Source organism: Apium graveolens, chromosome 8 (genome assembly GCF_009905375.1).
Source record: "Apium graveolens cultivar Ventura chromosome 8, ASM990537v1, whole genome shotgun sequence".
In the NCBI taxonomy this organism is placed as follows: domain Eukaryota; kingdom Viridiplantae; phylum Streptophyta; class Magnoliopsida; order Apiales; family Apiaceae; genus Apium; species Apium graveolens.
Genome location: NC_133654.1, coordinates 48,657,972 through 48,674,107, shown reverse-complemented (window position 1 = coordinate 48,674,107; position 16,136 = coordinate 48,657,972). Strand labels below are relative to the sequence as shown.

General features: G+C 34.9%; 1 protein-coding gene across 1 annotated transcript; it reads right to left on the bottom strand.

Annotated features, from left to right (window-relative positions):
• Positions 1–2,137: 2,137 nt before the first annotated feature.
• On the bottom strand, positions 2,138–15,763 carry LOC141679563 (uncharacterized). Its single transcript, XM_074486031.1, has 5 exons — positions 15,500–15,763; positions 3,985–4,145; positions 3,582–3,675; positions 2,261–2,368; positions 2,138–2,167 (listed from the first exon to the last, which is right to left on the bottom strand). Exons 1-5 carry the CDS (start codon positions 15,761–15,763, stop codon positions 2,138–2,140), a joined length of 657 nt encoding a protein of 218 aa, XP_074342132.1.
• Between the last annotated feature and the right edge of the window lie 373 nt (positions 15,764–16,136).

The window sequence follows — 16,136 nt, the reverse complement described above, 5'->3', positions numbered from 1 at the left end:
ACATAGCTGACATCTTCATCTTCATCTAAACCATCTGCTGCCCAGTCATTTTCTTGTGTAATAAAAGCCCTTTCCTTTTATTTGAGTAGATCAAAGTATTTTTGCTTATAATCCACAGACTCAAACTTTTTCTTACTGGAATCTGACTTTCTACACTCATTGGCAAAATGCCCTGCCAAGCCACATTTGAAATATTTGAATTTTGACTTATCCACCATGTTTCTATTTGGCTTGGCTGCTCCAAAGTTCTTCTTGAACTTGAGCTTGGCAAATCTCCTGGAAAGAAATGCTAGGTGCTCATCAACGTCCTCCATGTCATCTTGGCTCAATGAATCTTCATTTTCTACTACAAGCCCATTGCCCTTGTTCTCACAGACCTTAGCAGTTGATTCAACAGCTTCCATCTTCACTTCCTTCTCCTTTTCCAGATCAGCAACTAGTGCAATGGATCCTCCTTTCTTCTTTTCTCTCTCCATCCTTTCATCCTGCTCTATTTCAAGCTCATAGGTTTTCAGGATGCCATACAGTCTCTCCAAAGTAAACTCCTTATAATCTTGTGAGTTTCTCAATGAGACTGTCATTGGTTTCCATTCCTTTGGAAGAGATCTAAGGAATTTCAGATTAGAGTCTTTAGTCTGATAGACTCTTCCATGCAACTTAAGAGCATTTAGTAGTTTTTGAAACCTACTAAAAATGTCAGTGAGAGACTCACTTTCCTCATTGTGAAAATGCTCATATTGCTGAATCAAGAGCTGCATCTTATTTTCTCTAACTTGCTCAGTGCCATCACAGATTATCTGTATAGTATCCCAGACTTTCTTGGCAGTTTTGCAGTTGATAATATTGTCAAACATGTCTGCATCAACTCCATTAAACAGAATATTCATGGCCTTTTTATCCTTCCTGACTTGTTCAATGTCAGGATCAGACCATTCATGCCTTGGCTTGGGAACTGATGGCTCGTATCCTGTTGCAGCTCTCATTGGAACATGAGGGCCTCTTTCTATGCAGTCCACATAAGCCTCATCTTGAGAAAGCATATGAAGATACATCTTTACCTTCCAATGATGGTAATTATCTTTATCTAGAAAAGGAATCTTGACTTCAACATCCTTCTTGTTCATCTTGCTGAATTGTTTTGATATTTAAACTCTTTGTAGATTAAGAGCTTGCTCTGATACCAATTGTTAATCCCTTAACAATATAGCAAGAATTACAGAAGGGGGGTTGAATGGAATTCTTGAACCTTTTTCTTAAAATAAAAATGTTCAAACTCGAATACAAATATAAGTGTTTTGATTAGCACAATGCGGAATAAAAACTTAATTGAATCAAAATATAAGTAATTAAAAACAAGAGTCTTTAAAAACTTTATGGTGGATTTAAACAATTCCACCAGAGATATATATTATATCGAGAGAACTCTGTGTGCAAGAACGCTCACAGCTGCTTACAAATTTGAACTACTGAGAATACAGAGAAATGCTAATATTTCTGCTTACAAATGTTTCTCACTTTTTGTATCTCAGATCTTAGTTTCTATTTGCTACTGCTTGGTTTATATATTACCAAGATTACAAAGTCAAAAGAAGATGGTTTAAATAACGATATAATTACCATTTTTCTTTTGAATTCTTGAAAAAAAAAATCGTGAATGTCAATAATAAGTCTTTACAATATATAATTTATTTTTATGTTACAACCATGATTTATACTCGGTTCCGTAAAAAATATATGGATTTTTTGTCAGTGATAATGTGAATACCATATATAAATTATTGCAATTTATTTATTACATAATTTTAATTTTTGAATAATTATAAATGCATATTATTGAAGTAATCAATTGTCTCATTAGATGTTAATAATGATTATACATATATATAAATCAGATATTTAGCATATAAATAATTGAAACTATCGTAATTTACTAAGAAATGTAACATACGTATTGCTCAAAGGTTAAAAGAAAGGAATTCAATTGTTTGTCCTTTCTGTGTTGTTTTATTGAAATTGTTGGCAATGTGAGAGCTTCCATAATGGTTTCTTGAACTATAACTACATATCATGCAAAAGAAGGGAGCACCTGGGCACTTGTACAATCATCCTAAACACAGATGCATGATAATGTGCCTACTTAATCGCTTGTTAGCTCGCACAAACATAACTACAGGACAATATATAGTTCTACTCAAGTATGAACCATGTTTCCATGGAAAACAAGTAAATGACCTTACATTATGAAGAAGACTAAAATTACCTGTTTAATTTGTGGAACAGAAACTCTGGGAGCATCCCTAAGTCTTTCAATAGACATAAAATTACCTTCCAAACATTCTTCGTGCATTATCATTAATTTTTCAGATATCTGGTCATGAAAATTGAAGTAATCCAGAGTGAGGGTAGGATAAAGTACGCAAAAAATGCACAATAATGGCAAAAAGTGCATGTTCTATGATGTTCAATGAACATATACTTGTTGAAAGGGTAGGACAAAGTACGCAAAATATGCACATCAATTGCAAAAAGTGCAAGTTCTATGATGTTTAATGAACAGATACTTGTTGAAAAATTCTGTGAAAAGAGTACCACTTCTTTAAATGCTTATGCATAGAACAGAATACATAAAGGCAATGATACAATGGACCCTGAGGTATGTCAACTTGTACGCTTTGAACCATGAACTATGTTTATGGGAAAAATTGGACCTTGATTCATTTAGAAGCGAATTAGCCATTTGCAGGCACAATTTTTTCAAAACAGTTGATCTACTGTTAGGAAGACCACTTAGAGCTAAGTCACTCATTTGAAACAGGAAATTCAAACCAAATTGCCAAATATAAGGGTCACCTCGTCTATTATATGTAGTTTATGGTCGTTTTAACTAAGATAATCATTCAGGGCTAAAACTGTACAAGCTGACATATTATAGGTTTCATAGTGGATTATAACCATTTACCAATCATGCATGAAGAACTATGATATTTAATCTGATGAATTATGGTATAACTTTAAACACAAAATTATCCCCACTAGATAAATAGAAGAATTAGCTATTTCAGGGGGTTTGAAACAGGAAATTCAAAACAAATTGGCAAATATAAGGGTCAACTCGTCTATTATATGTAGTTTATGGTCGTTTTAACTAAGATAATCATTCAGGGCTAAAACTGTACAGGCTGACATATTATAGGTTTCATAGTGGATTATAACCATTTACCAATCATGCATAAAGAACTATGACATTTAATCTGATGAATTGTGGTATAACTTTAAACACAAAATTATCCCTACTAGATAAACAGAAGAATTAGCTATTTCAGGGGTAAAAGATCTAAAACAAACAATTTCTGGAAAAAAAGAACTGGTACAAACCCTTATACACTCCTAACAATCTAAAAATATAAATTTGTTCTACAGAGAATCTAGACCATATTTTTGTTTTAAAAGTTCTTTTAGAAAAAACATAGGACCAATATACAACAAGGCTAGGTGCTCATCAGATTACTGTATAGTTTAGTAGTCTATCAAACCTGCGCCAACAAAAGAATAAAATGTTGAGATGATGAAAGGGAAAGTACCTCCTCAATGCTGCCATCATCAAGTTCAGTGTTAAGAGAAAGCATAAAGTCATCAAGCATGTTCTCCAAATCATCAATATAAATAGGCCCCGCCCACAATAAAAAGAACATAATCAACAAAGTAATCGCGAGATAATTAGTTACGTACAAAATAATACATTTGCAAACTAAAAAAGTAGAATATCAAGTTCCATATCTAGTACTACAACAGAGCAACCTCTGCTCTTACATATTCAAGCTCCTAGAGGAAGTATTTAATACTTCACGTGCGTAAGACAACATAACAATTTACTGCATGGAGGCAGTAAAAGAAAGTAAAGAATCCTGCCCACTACAATTGTAAGTTGAAAACACATAAGTCGAATAAATTTTTCATTAATGAGTTTGTAAAAATATACCTTTTGACTTGGTGAACCATGAAAAGAGATCAACAGGTAACTGCTGGGATTTCCTGCGAGAATCAGGACCACCAAACTCATTCTCGACCGCAACTTGAAGAGAAGACCATTGCGAGAGCAACAACTGTATTCCTTCTTGTAGTTTAAATGCTGCATCTTCCGATAACTAATGGCGCTCCATTATCAATTCAGCTTAAGAACCTAAGTCCGGGACTATCTATTTTGTTCATATATAGATATCTAATCAAATTAAGAAGAGTTTTATACTCCTAAGTACTGAGTACAAAGGCTTTTTAATGTTAATGCACCAAGGATACATCTATAGACTGTAATTACACAACTTCATTAAAGAAAAAACCAATTCTATCATTAAAATACACTAAGTATTTGTGTCCCTCCACTAAGTACGCACCGGAATTTATCTCTATTAAAAAACCAAAAATATTTTAAAAATGAAGCCTGTCAGCACTGCCCTGTAACTCAACGTTATCATAGCTAAATGATACGAATATAAATCGATAAGCAGTACGTACTTCTAATTTAACACCAAGTCAATTAAAATTGTTCTTAGGGAACTTGTATCAAATACCTATTGGGCACAATCAAGAATTAACTAACTTCTCTTCCATTAAGTAGTGGGTGATAATCCTAAACAAAATAAATCTTCGAACATGTAAGCATAGTTTTAGTAGTCATTCTTTGAAAAATAAACAATAATTCATGGAAGGTGAATCAACACAAAATAGGAGTTCTATATACGTAAATGTTGAAAATAACAAATGAAATGAGTTTATGCAATACCTTAGTGCTAAAATTTAGCAGGAGAAGACTGTGGAATAAGTTGCTAACCCGATCTTGCTCGATGTTCTGATTGTAAACTAGGTCACTTCTACAAATCCACTATTTTATGGATAACTATCAACTAGTTTATAATCCGTGCGATGCACGGACTAATTATACATTTATAATTTTATTATTTTCTAAAAATAACTTATAAAAGACGGTAATTATATATTATTTAGATTAATGAGATTAAATATTTACATATTATTTTGTATATATTATATCGAATGATTCAAAATTGAGATAGTTAAACTTTAAAACAAAACACTAAAAATATTATAAATGCTATGACTATGGTTCGAGTTATGAAAATGGAATATGTTAAAAAATTTGTGTTAAGAACTCTATTGAAGTACCTAATATGGATGATATAATATCGATTCGTGGTCGTTCAAGGCGTGAAGGATAAGTTGTTACATAATTTCATCTGTTGAGAAATCATTATAAAAACTATCAGTTTTTGTGCTTTGCTACTTTGTTCTCTATTACCCAGTTAATAGGCTTCCTCATTTCATTTGCATACATCCCGACGCATGTGACCAGTTGTCACTGTCAACTGATGTTTGAATTCTTTATCTGTTGGGTACATGATCATCCGTCGACTTTATGATCATCCGTTGATGGCTTTATTGATCATCCGTCGACTGCTATATTAAACATCCGTTGATAGCCATTTGATCATTCGTCGATGACTTTGTTAATCATCTGTCGATGGCTTTGTTAATCGTCTGTCGGTAGCTATTTTGGCACTTGACTTCATTTCACTTATGCAGAATTACAAGACATCATTTATGTACAATTAATCAACCTATTCTGCATATCTAGTTAAAGTCAACATGACTTATATGCTACTACATAATCTATACAAAGGTGTATGCAGAAATGTGCTACAGACTCATTATTACATAAGCTACTCACTAGATGGATAATAAGTCATCATCCGTCGGAACTATAATGAGTTATCCGTCGGGACTATAATTCTTATCCGTCGAGTGCTACATTATTTCACTAAGTAAAATCTACTTAGGTGTTTTGTTTATGTCATCATCAAGTACACAACATATGCACAACACACCATCAGTATCTCCAATTTTTCCATGTGCATCCAATGAATTTCCTAGAGTCTTCGTGGATTTAAGACTCATCATTTTCAATGGCGGTTGATTCCAGATTCCTCATAATACATTATAAATTCTTTCGAAGTGAATTCTCCTCTATTGTTAGACTTAAAATTTCTTATCTTCCTTTTTCGACTATTTTCTACCAGCACACGGAACTTTTTAAAGGCATCAAATTTATCACTTTTATTCTTTAAGAAATAAGTTCACATAACTCGACTAAAATCATCAACCAATTGAAAATATAATTGTTACCTACAGAGGTGCACAGTGTAATAGGACCACAAAAATTATCGTGCACCAATTCAAGTGGTAATGTAGCTGAAAACTTTGATTGAGTCGGGAACGTTTTCCCGGTCTATTTGCCCATTAGGCACCTTGTACATACTTCATCCGGCTGGCTGACAACAAGCATCCCTTGCACCATATTGGTTGTGGACATCATCTTCAAGGCCTTAAAATTGACATGATCAAGACAAGAGTGCCACAACCAGTTTATACTTTCAATTCATGCCATTTAACACTTTGACTCACATATATATATATATTATGATCTTATATAACCTATTGAAAAAGCGTTTTACTTTTATCAATAAATTATCTTGCTTATAACGAACCCACAAGTGTTCCCCTTTGAGCATTATAATATATCCCTCTTCAACAAATTGCCCAAGACTAAATATATCACTATGCAAGGAGGGAATATAATATACCTCTTTTAACGTTCTGACTTCTGCATTTTTTCATCTCAAATTGATTGAGCTTTAACCCTCAATTTCAACAATGGAGCCATCTCCAAACTTGACTTGGCCGCCCACACTTCGATGTAGGCTAGCAAACCTTGATTGTTCCCCGGTCATGTGACTACATGCTCCGTTATCAAGATACCATAAATTTTATTCCAACTTGTAATAACCCCAATTTTTGGAAATTTTTGAAACCCTTATGAATAGTGATTTTGCAGATTATGCTGAATGAGAAAACTTTTCATGCCACACTATGTAGGGGTTCTTTTATTGATCTTCCGAGATATTATTAGTACTCTATGTGGTATATCGTCAGAATCCAAATCCGAACACTTTGATTTTTCCCGAAAATCCACCAGATATCGAAAGAATTGAGTATAAGGTAACAGGATAAAAAGGTTTTAAATTCAAGGATTTTAATAGAGGATCATAAAAGGAATATAATGTATTGAGAAAGGTTAAAGGGAACCCAAGTAATAAGATCCCGGGTATGATCCCTCAAACGATAAACGAGAACGAAAGTTAAGCGAACCGTATAACAGATCAGCGGTCATTAGGCAAGCAATTAGGAGTTAATCAAGGGGTTAGTGGATGATGATGTCATCACACCAACAAGAAGAAGACAAGTGTGGAAGATGACATAAGCATGGTGACTTAAGCATGACAAAAAGGAGGGATTGGTTGGTTGATTGTGGACCATTCATTCTTTACCATGGTAAAAAGTTAATTAAACAAACAAGGTGGATCAACCAAGCCAAAAACAAATTATAACAACAAAAAAACACAAAACACTCCATTTCTTCAAGGAAGCTCTCGGCTTCTTTTTATCAAAAATGAAGATCCAAGCACCACCACTTACTATTTGGCAAGGTATTTATCTAAGCTTCCCCATGGATAGTTACATACTTCCTATAAGTTTAAGCTTCTAATTCCAAGCCAATCTTCTTTTATAAATCAAGGAAGAAGATGGTGAATAGTAACTTTCAAAAAATAACTTTAGTTTTCTTGAAATTTTATGAAAGTTTAAGGTTATACAAGCAAGGATCAAGGTTCTTTAGGCATTCAAAGCTCTTGGGTTGTGTTAAGAAGCTTCAAGAAGGAATAAACTCCAAACCCTAACTTTAGTTTTGAGTATTTAGGAATGGTTATAATTGATATAGTATATGTGAAACATGAAGCTTGTTTGTTTAGAGTTTGGGTTGGAGTGGTAGTGAAATGAATGTTGAATCTTGTTGATTTGTTAAAGGAATTAAGTATAGTTTAAATTCATGATGAGAATAACATAAATTGGAAGAACTTTAGGTGTTGGGACTGTTGTAGTGTGTTTTGGATGGATGTTGGTTGTATGAATGAATTGGGATTGATTGGTGGTTGAATTGGAATGGTATAAAATTGGGAAATCGCGTAAACATAGCCGTCGTAATGTCCGATTTACTTTAGACTGCTTTTGTTCATAACATTAGGACCCGAGAACTCCCTGATAGATTTTGACCATTGCCATGGTTAGATAGTTCATGTTATGAGCTTCGTTTTGATATGTGGTTCGTTTGATTCCGATGTACGGTTTAGGAGACACGACCGTTTTAAGTAACGGCGTTTCGCGAACGAACCATTACCCCTCGCCTTACTTTGAAACATTGGTTAAAGACCCTAAATGACTAATTGGAGTATGAAACAATTATGTAAAGTGGATTAGGAAGTTGGTAAGGTACTCGCAAAAGAATCACCTTAAAACCCTTAATGGTTAATTTATTAAAAATGGTGGAGCCGAGGGTACTCGAGCGACTTAAGTTAATCGTTAAGCGCGAAAGCGAACGTTATGACTCTAAATGGTTAAAGTCTAGTTTCTTAAGCGACCGGGGTTTAATTCCGACTTATGTTGTTGTTCATAGGTTATCGGACCCACTCTAAGCTTAAGTCTATCCGGGAGCACTCATGCAAGTTTTCTACCCGTTATACTGTTGTTGTGATGTATAAATGTATATGCATTATCTTGTGATAGATGCATGTTGGTTAATTAGCAAATTTTGCGATATATTGAAGCATGCTGATATGGTATATATATGCATGTCTGTTTCATAATCTGGTTATCTATCTGTTGATTTCAATGCTTATAGTTGCATAATACCTATGCTAGAGATAAGCAGTAGTTGCGTATACACTTAGTATAGGGGACCCAAAGGTGAACATTTTCTAAAACCGGGAGTCGATGTTCCCGAGTATATTATATATATATATATATATATATATATATATATATATATATATATTTAAATATATATATATATATTGATATAGTTTTCAAAACTATTAATCGAATAAGGTTTATTCGATAACTTTTATTCTATTTAATGAATATTATTACGAATATTCATTCGAGGGCTTATGACTCAAGTTATTTTATTTAATGAATATTATTACGAATATTCATTCGAGGGCTTTTGACTCCTGTTATTTTATTTAATGAATATTATTACGAATATTCATTCGAGGGCTTATGACTCCTGTTATTTTATTTAATGAATATTATTACGAATATTCATTCGAGGGCTTATGACTCCTGTTATTTTATTTAATGAATATTATTACGAATATTCATTCGAGGGCTTATGACTCCTGTTATTTTATTTAATGAATATTATTACGAATATTCATTCGATGGCTTATGACTCCTTTTATTTTATTTTATGAATATTATTACGAATATTCATTCGAGGGCTTATGACTCCTTTTATTTTATTTATTGAATATTATTTGAATATTCATTCGAGGGCTTATGACTCAGTTTATATTATTTAATGAATATTATTTGAATATTCATTTAAGGATCTATGACTCCGATTATTTGCTGAGATATATTCTTTATTTTATTAAAGAATAAGGTGTCGATAATCCAACTTATCTTGATTATTCAAATAAAGATAGTACTTTCGTATAAGTATATCTTTGGTTATTTAATACTCATTTCAAGTATAAGTTTTACAACTTCTACCTCAATTATTTGTATAAAGATTATTCTTTATGGGAATATTATTTAAATAATAATATTCAGATATTTTCTAATATATTGAGACTGATTTACTTTATTAAATCAGCATTACTCCAAACACTCTTTAAAGTGTTTTCGAGTCTTTAAAATGATTTTTAAAAGTTAGAGCGGATCCCAAAACTCATTTTTATATATTTAAGATCTTCCTTTTAAAGGGGATTTAAATACTCGCTCAAAACCAGAGGGATCCGGCTCTGTGGGTATTTTATATTCGCAACGAGGTTGCTCTTTTGATAAATGAATTGATTACTTACCCAACGTTCGGGAAGTAAGTCCATCTATTGAGTCGGCATAAGCAACATGGGCTCAGTGGGCATCCATGAAAGTGTAAGTGGCTCAGTGGGAGTCCATCAAATACGTAAGTGGCTGAGTGGCAGTCCAGCATAAGGTCCTATTGCGGCCAGGGTGATGACCAGTGGGGAATTCGTCCATCTACTAGTAGAAAAGGTTACTTATTGGTATATTTGCCTGATCAGCAAGATATCAGGTTTATGCCAAGGTTTTCTCCTTTCCAAATTCATTGGATATTGCAACTCTGTTTATAATTTTCATAATAGAGGTTTTCAAGGAGTGTATGAAATGTATATATATAGGTGTATATATATCGGGACTTAATGAAGTATCTCGTAACTTCATTATTTATAATGATGTTCAAAGATTGAATCTATTCAAATCTTGTCCTGTAGTCTCATCTATGTGATGAACTTTTGAAACTAATTATAACTTGAACGGTGGTAGTTCAAGTAGTATTTGGAAAAGATATAAGTATATTGGAGTATCTTGTAACTTCATCTTTTAAACTTATATCTAGCAAATGATTATCTTATGCATGTCAAAGATTTTCAGAAAAACGTTGAGACAAGGTTAGATATATGAGATCACCTTGCAACGATAGTTTTATACAGTTATAAACTGGAACTCTATGTATATTATGCATGGAAGAGGACTTCCAAGATTTTGAAAAGTATATATGTATATATACTGAATATTTTACGACTTCATCGCATTAAGATATCAAACTTGGTCCATTTCTTTTGACCAAGACTTTCATGAGTACTATGAGAAGGCTCATATATAGTTAATCATTATACATATTATTTTGGTGGGCTTGCTGCTCACCCTTGCTTTCTTCTCTCATCACACAACAACAGATAAAAAAGATGAACAGGACCAAGCTCCCAATTCGCGAGCGGATAGGAAACGTTCCGCAGTTTCCTATAGGCGTTGATGTCGCTGTAGCTGAGGTAGGAACTACCAATAGGCTAGGCTTTCAACTTTTGATGTACCAGACTTATGTATCTTTATCAATTGTAATAATGGCAAAGAAATGTAAATCTATTCAGAAACCCTTTTAAGGTGTAATGGCATATAATTTTGGAATAAAATGATTCGTGTTACTTTTGGATATTCATCTCTGAGACTATAACTTGTGGTGTGTGTGTTTATTGTGGGGTCACAGTACAGAGTAGTTGATTGTTTATTAAGATTGGGTGTTATTAAGGGAAATGGAACTCGTGACAACCCGGATCCCCGACCCCGGATTTGGGGGTGTTACAGAAATGGTATCAGAGCTAAGCGTTATAAACCTCAGAGATGATGTGACGTTAAGATAATAAGTTCACTAAGATAATAAGAACTCTTGCCAAGTTCATAGTCGGACTACCTAACGTAGTACTGACAGTTAAAACCCTTATGGGTACCCTTATAAATATCGTGATAGAAGCGTAGTTCGTTATCGTATATGGTAGCGGGACTCCGAACCCTGAGGTTGAGGAGCAACAACACGATGATGTTTTATTACTTATTGGAGATCAGATTATGGATCCGATAGAGCGTCCTAACGTGGGACCGGATGATGTTCATATTGAGGATGTAGCGGTTGAGGATGTTGTCCTAGAAGGGATTGTTGCTGAGAAGAATCACGTGGAGGATCTTGACAAGAATGAATAAAGGACCACTGAGGAATTGATGACTATGGTTAGGGCGACTACCAGAGGTAGGATGGGCCGGTTACTACCAGAGGTTCGTTCAAGTTCCTAAAGATAGTAGCCCCTTTAACGCGGCTTACTCGTAAGACTCAGAAGTTCGAATGGACAGAGAAATACGAGAACAACTTTCAAGAACTGAAGCAAAGATTGGTGATGGCCCCTATGTTGGCATTGCCGGATGGAAAAAGGAGATTTTGTGGTTTGTATTGACGCTTCGCATAAGGAATTAGGGTGCTCTTATACAACACAACAAGGTACTCGCGTACGCGTCAAGAAAATTAAGGGAATATAAAATTCGATATCCCCACCTATGAGGTTGGGCTCATGGCAATAGTTTTGCCCTAAAGATTGGAGGCACTACTTGTATGGAGAGAAGTGCGAGAATTACCTAAGCCATAAGTGCTCTAGTACATTTTCACGCAGAAAAGAGCTCAACATGCGCCAAATGAGGTGGTTAGAGCTAATTAAGGATTACGATTATGAGATTCTTTATCATTCGGGGAAAGCCAATGTGGTGGCTGATGCCCTTAGTAAAAAGGAGAGACTCAAGATGATAATGTCTATGAGAGAGTTTACAAGAGATTTTGAGAAAATGGAAATAGAAGTGAAGGTAACCGGAGCCGATACCGAAAAGATGTTTGAGATTGCAATACAGTCCGAATTATCGGAAAAGAACATATTGTGCCAGAAAAAGTGATGAATGAACGCAGAGAGCCAACAATTAGATAAAAGATTAATACCAAGAAAGATGATAAGGGAATAATGAGGTATTCCTACAGAATTTGGGTTCCAAATGTTCAAGAGCCTAAAGATGAAATCTTAGATGAAAGCTAGTTTGAGGAATAAGATTTAGAGCAAACCCTGAACGTGATAGTCAGGGAGGTCGCCATCAAGATAGAAGGAACTCATAACATAATGAAGTGGAAAATGAGGATTTTAACGTATAAAATAACCCCAAGTATGGGAGAAGGATGAAACATTTCATACTAAGGAAACAGAAAGTCGAGTAAGGAAAGGAGACCCGAGACGGTACTCCTATACGGCAATTCATGGACCTGTCTAAAAAGAACTTAGACTAATATCCCCAACCACCACCTTGAGGAAACAATGCGGTAGGAAATTCTTTCATGACCTTTAAATCGCTAAGCTCTTAGAGTTCCAAGGAACAGGTTGACCCAGTCGAGGCAAGAGCCTGGCTAAAGGAAATATAGGAATCATTTGAGATTCTAAATGATTGACGAATCACAAAAGACTGTTTTGTCACTTACCCTCCTAAGAGAGAGGCCACCCGCTGGTGAAAGGCCAAGGAAGGCACGGAGCCAGAGGTTAGAATAAACTGATTAAAATTCAGTCAATTGTTTTCGGGAAAGTAACTCCCAAGGTTATGAAGGTAGTATAAAAACTTTAGAGCCAGAACAAAAGCGGACGAGTATGATGAATTGTGAATCTAAGTTGTAAAAGTTGTCAAGATTCGTTCTAAGGACACGAATCCACAATGACGGGATGTTGGAAATCAATGCTTATGTTGTGTTGGTTCATGAAATAATGATAAGAGAAAGGAAAATAAAACGAAACTGAAGTGGAAAGGAATATAAAGGCAATAGAGTTTGAGGAATGATAAGGGAGTTGGGTATGAGGAAACCCTAAAGACTCGTAGTAATAGAAATAGAAAAGTATGTAATCGTCAGGATGAGGGTGATTCACCATGAGTTAAAGTTGATGATTGAAGGAATAAGAGATACATATATTTTATCCCCTGTGAGTTGGGAGGATTCGAGGAAACCTTGAGATAGTTCGAAGGATAAATAATAAGACGCAGATAGACTAAGGAGACAAGGAAGTAAGAAATTAGGAAAATTGGATGAAGGGAGTGACCTTCAAGAATGTGAAGTATAAGACCGGTGGCTTGATACCCAGGAAGGGAGACGCCAAGTATGAGAGATATCCCAACATTGAGATGACTGTTGAGATAAACAACAAAAGTAAATACGGAATTATTAAGAAGAATTTCACGTTGAACACAACCAATATCTTCCAGAACATCCTTGTTATCATTACCAAATTAGGCAAGAAAGGCAGATAACCATTGTTATCTTTTGGAGGCCATATTGATTGACCCCATTTTGAATACAGATGTTATTGTGAAATTAGACATATACTATCGAGGTGGGAATGATGGAATAAGACACCCTTATCAGGGATATATGACTTGATTTATCCATGGAAGGATGCATGTACCTTTTTAAAGGTGGAATTAAGGATAGAACATCGGTAACTTAAAATGAATCCTAGGGGAATGCCTAAAGGTTGGTATTTCACCCTTAATAGGGATAGTATAAGTTTTGACAGTATGAATTGGAAAGGATTAAGGTAATAACAACCTTTAAGAATCAGTGGAGAAATTTTTTTCAGAAGTACATAGACAATGGTTCTAGTATTAGTAAATGGTACTTTGATATGCCCTGTATCTAGGGAATACAGGAGGAACGATTCAAGGATAACCTTAGAGGTTTTACAAGGAGAAAGGTAATATTCAAAATTCTCAAGAATAGAAATATTGATAAAGGAAATATGACGTAATTATAATGATGCCAAGTGGGGCACGTGTTAAACCACGAGAAAGTATGGATCGAACCAGTAAAGGTCGAAATTGTTCAGGGAAATTAGGACCTAAGATAAAAGATGTTCTAAGTATGATTGAGAGTCAGTCGTGACAGTGATTAACCTCTAAAGACTGAGGCAATAACTTATGGAAAAATGGTGATTTTTTTTTACTCATCAGATTTTAAGGAAAACATCTTCACATAAGTTGTGATTGAAATGAGGTAGAAAATTTATTTGGAGGTGGTTAAAATGACATTGACTGTAAGGAAATTTTACTATCAGGAAAGGCCAAAGAGGTGGCCGACACTTTAAAGGTAAGAGGATAATTATAGGCGCTTGTGCCAAAGGAATACAGTGATGATGGTTAAAGCTATGAAGGTTGTATTATGGTTTGGAAGATTGACATTCCTTCTGATGACTGTGCAATACCCAACCGTAATAGTAGTTGGTAAAGGTTTAATTCGTGTAATCGCCATGAGCAGGCTATCTATCTCAGAAGGTACTATCTTCAGATAAGCCAGGACCATGTTTCAAAAAGGACTAGACGAACCTTTGAGTTAAGTCTTCTATTGAAGGCATATGATTAAGAATGGTATTAACTTGCTATCGTTGCTTTGATTGAAACTCTTCTGCAATTTTATCTGCTTCATGTCATGAAAGTACGTCAGGATCTGGAGTGTTCTTCATGAATTATGAATGGTAATTATGTTAACTCCTTAGAAGAATTTGATACGACAGGTATGGACTCCGTATGGTTAGCTATTAAGATTCCAAGGAAATGAATGACGACAGTAGGTCAGTGGTGGACCATAGTAATGCAGCCACGATTCTTTGAATAATGAGCCGAGGTAGGAACTACCAATAGGCTAGGCTTTCAACTTTTGATGTACCAGACTTATGTATCTTTATCAATTGTAATAATGGCAAAGAAATGTAAATCTATTCAGAAACTCTTTTAAGGTGTAATGGCATATAATTTTGGAATAAAATGATTCGTGTTACTTTTGGATATTCATCTCTGAGACTATAACTTGTGGTGTGTGTGTTTATTGTGGGGTCACAGTACAGAGTAGTTGATTGTTTATTAAGATTGGGTGTTATTAAGGGAAATGGAACTCGTGACAACCCGGATCCCCGACCCCGGATTTGGGGGTGTTACACAACTGATTGACCTGATTGTTTTTATTCAAGTTTGATTTCACACGCTCTTTATTGATCAACAAGTTACCTTTCTCACCTTCTTTGTTCTCGACCATGAGTATTGATGGTTCATCATCGGGAATTTGGTCTATGTTCCCTTCCTCGTTCACCTCTCTATCTCGCCTAGGTTTCTTACACTCCGCGGAGTAATAGCCATATGCACTACAATTGAAATAAAAAAACCTTGATTTTATGTGCAGTGTATTCTTTTCCTCTCGACTTTCGTGAGCAATCATCGCTGCCTCCCTTGTATGCTCGCATGTTCCACTTGCCTCGCATAAGTAGAAGTTCTTTCTCTTCCCTTTCACGTTCTATCCACTCTTCCTCGGTAAACAACAATTGGCTTCCACCATCTGTTTTCCCCTTTAAACTATCCTAATGGACCTTTAGGTCACTCAATTTCTCTATGGTAGATGCAATTTTCCAGAACTTTGATGGTACTGCACGCCAGGGTTTTTTTACCACATAACTCTCAACCATTTTCTCTCCTAATGCCCATATGTTCGTGACTAACCCAGTTAGCCTTATGCTGAAATGGTCAATAAATTCTGCATTCTTCATGGTCATAGACTCAAATTCGAACTTGAGTGTTTGGAAATTTGTTGTTTT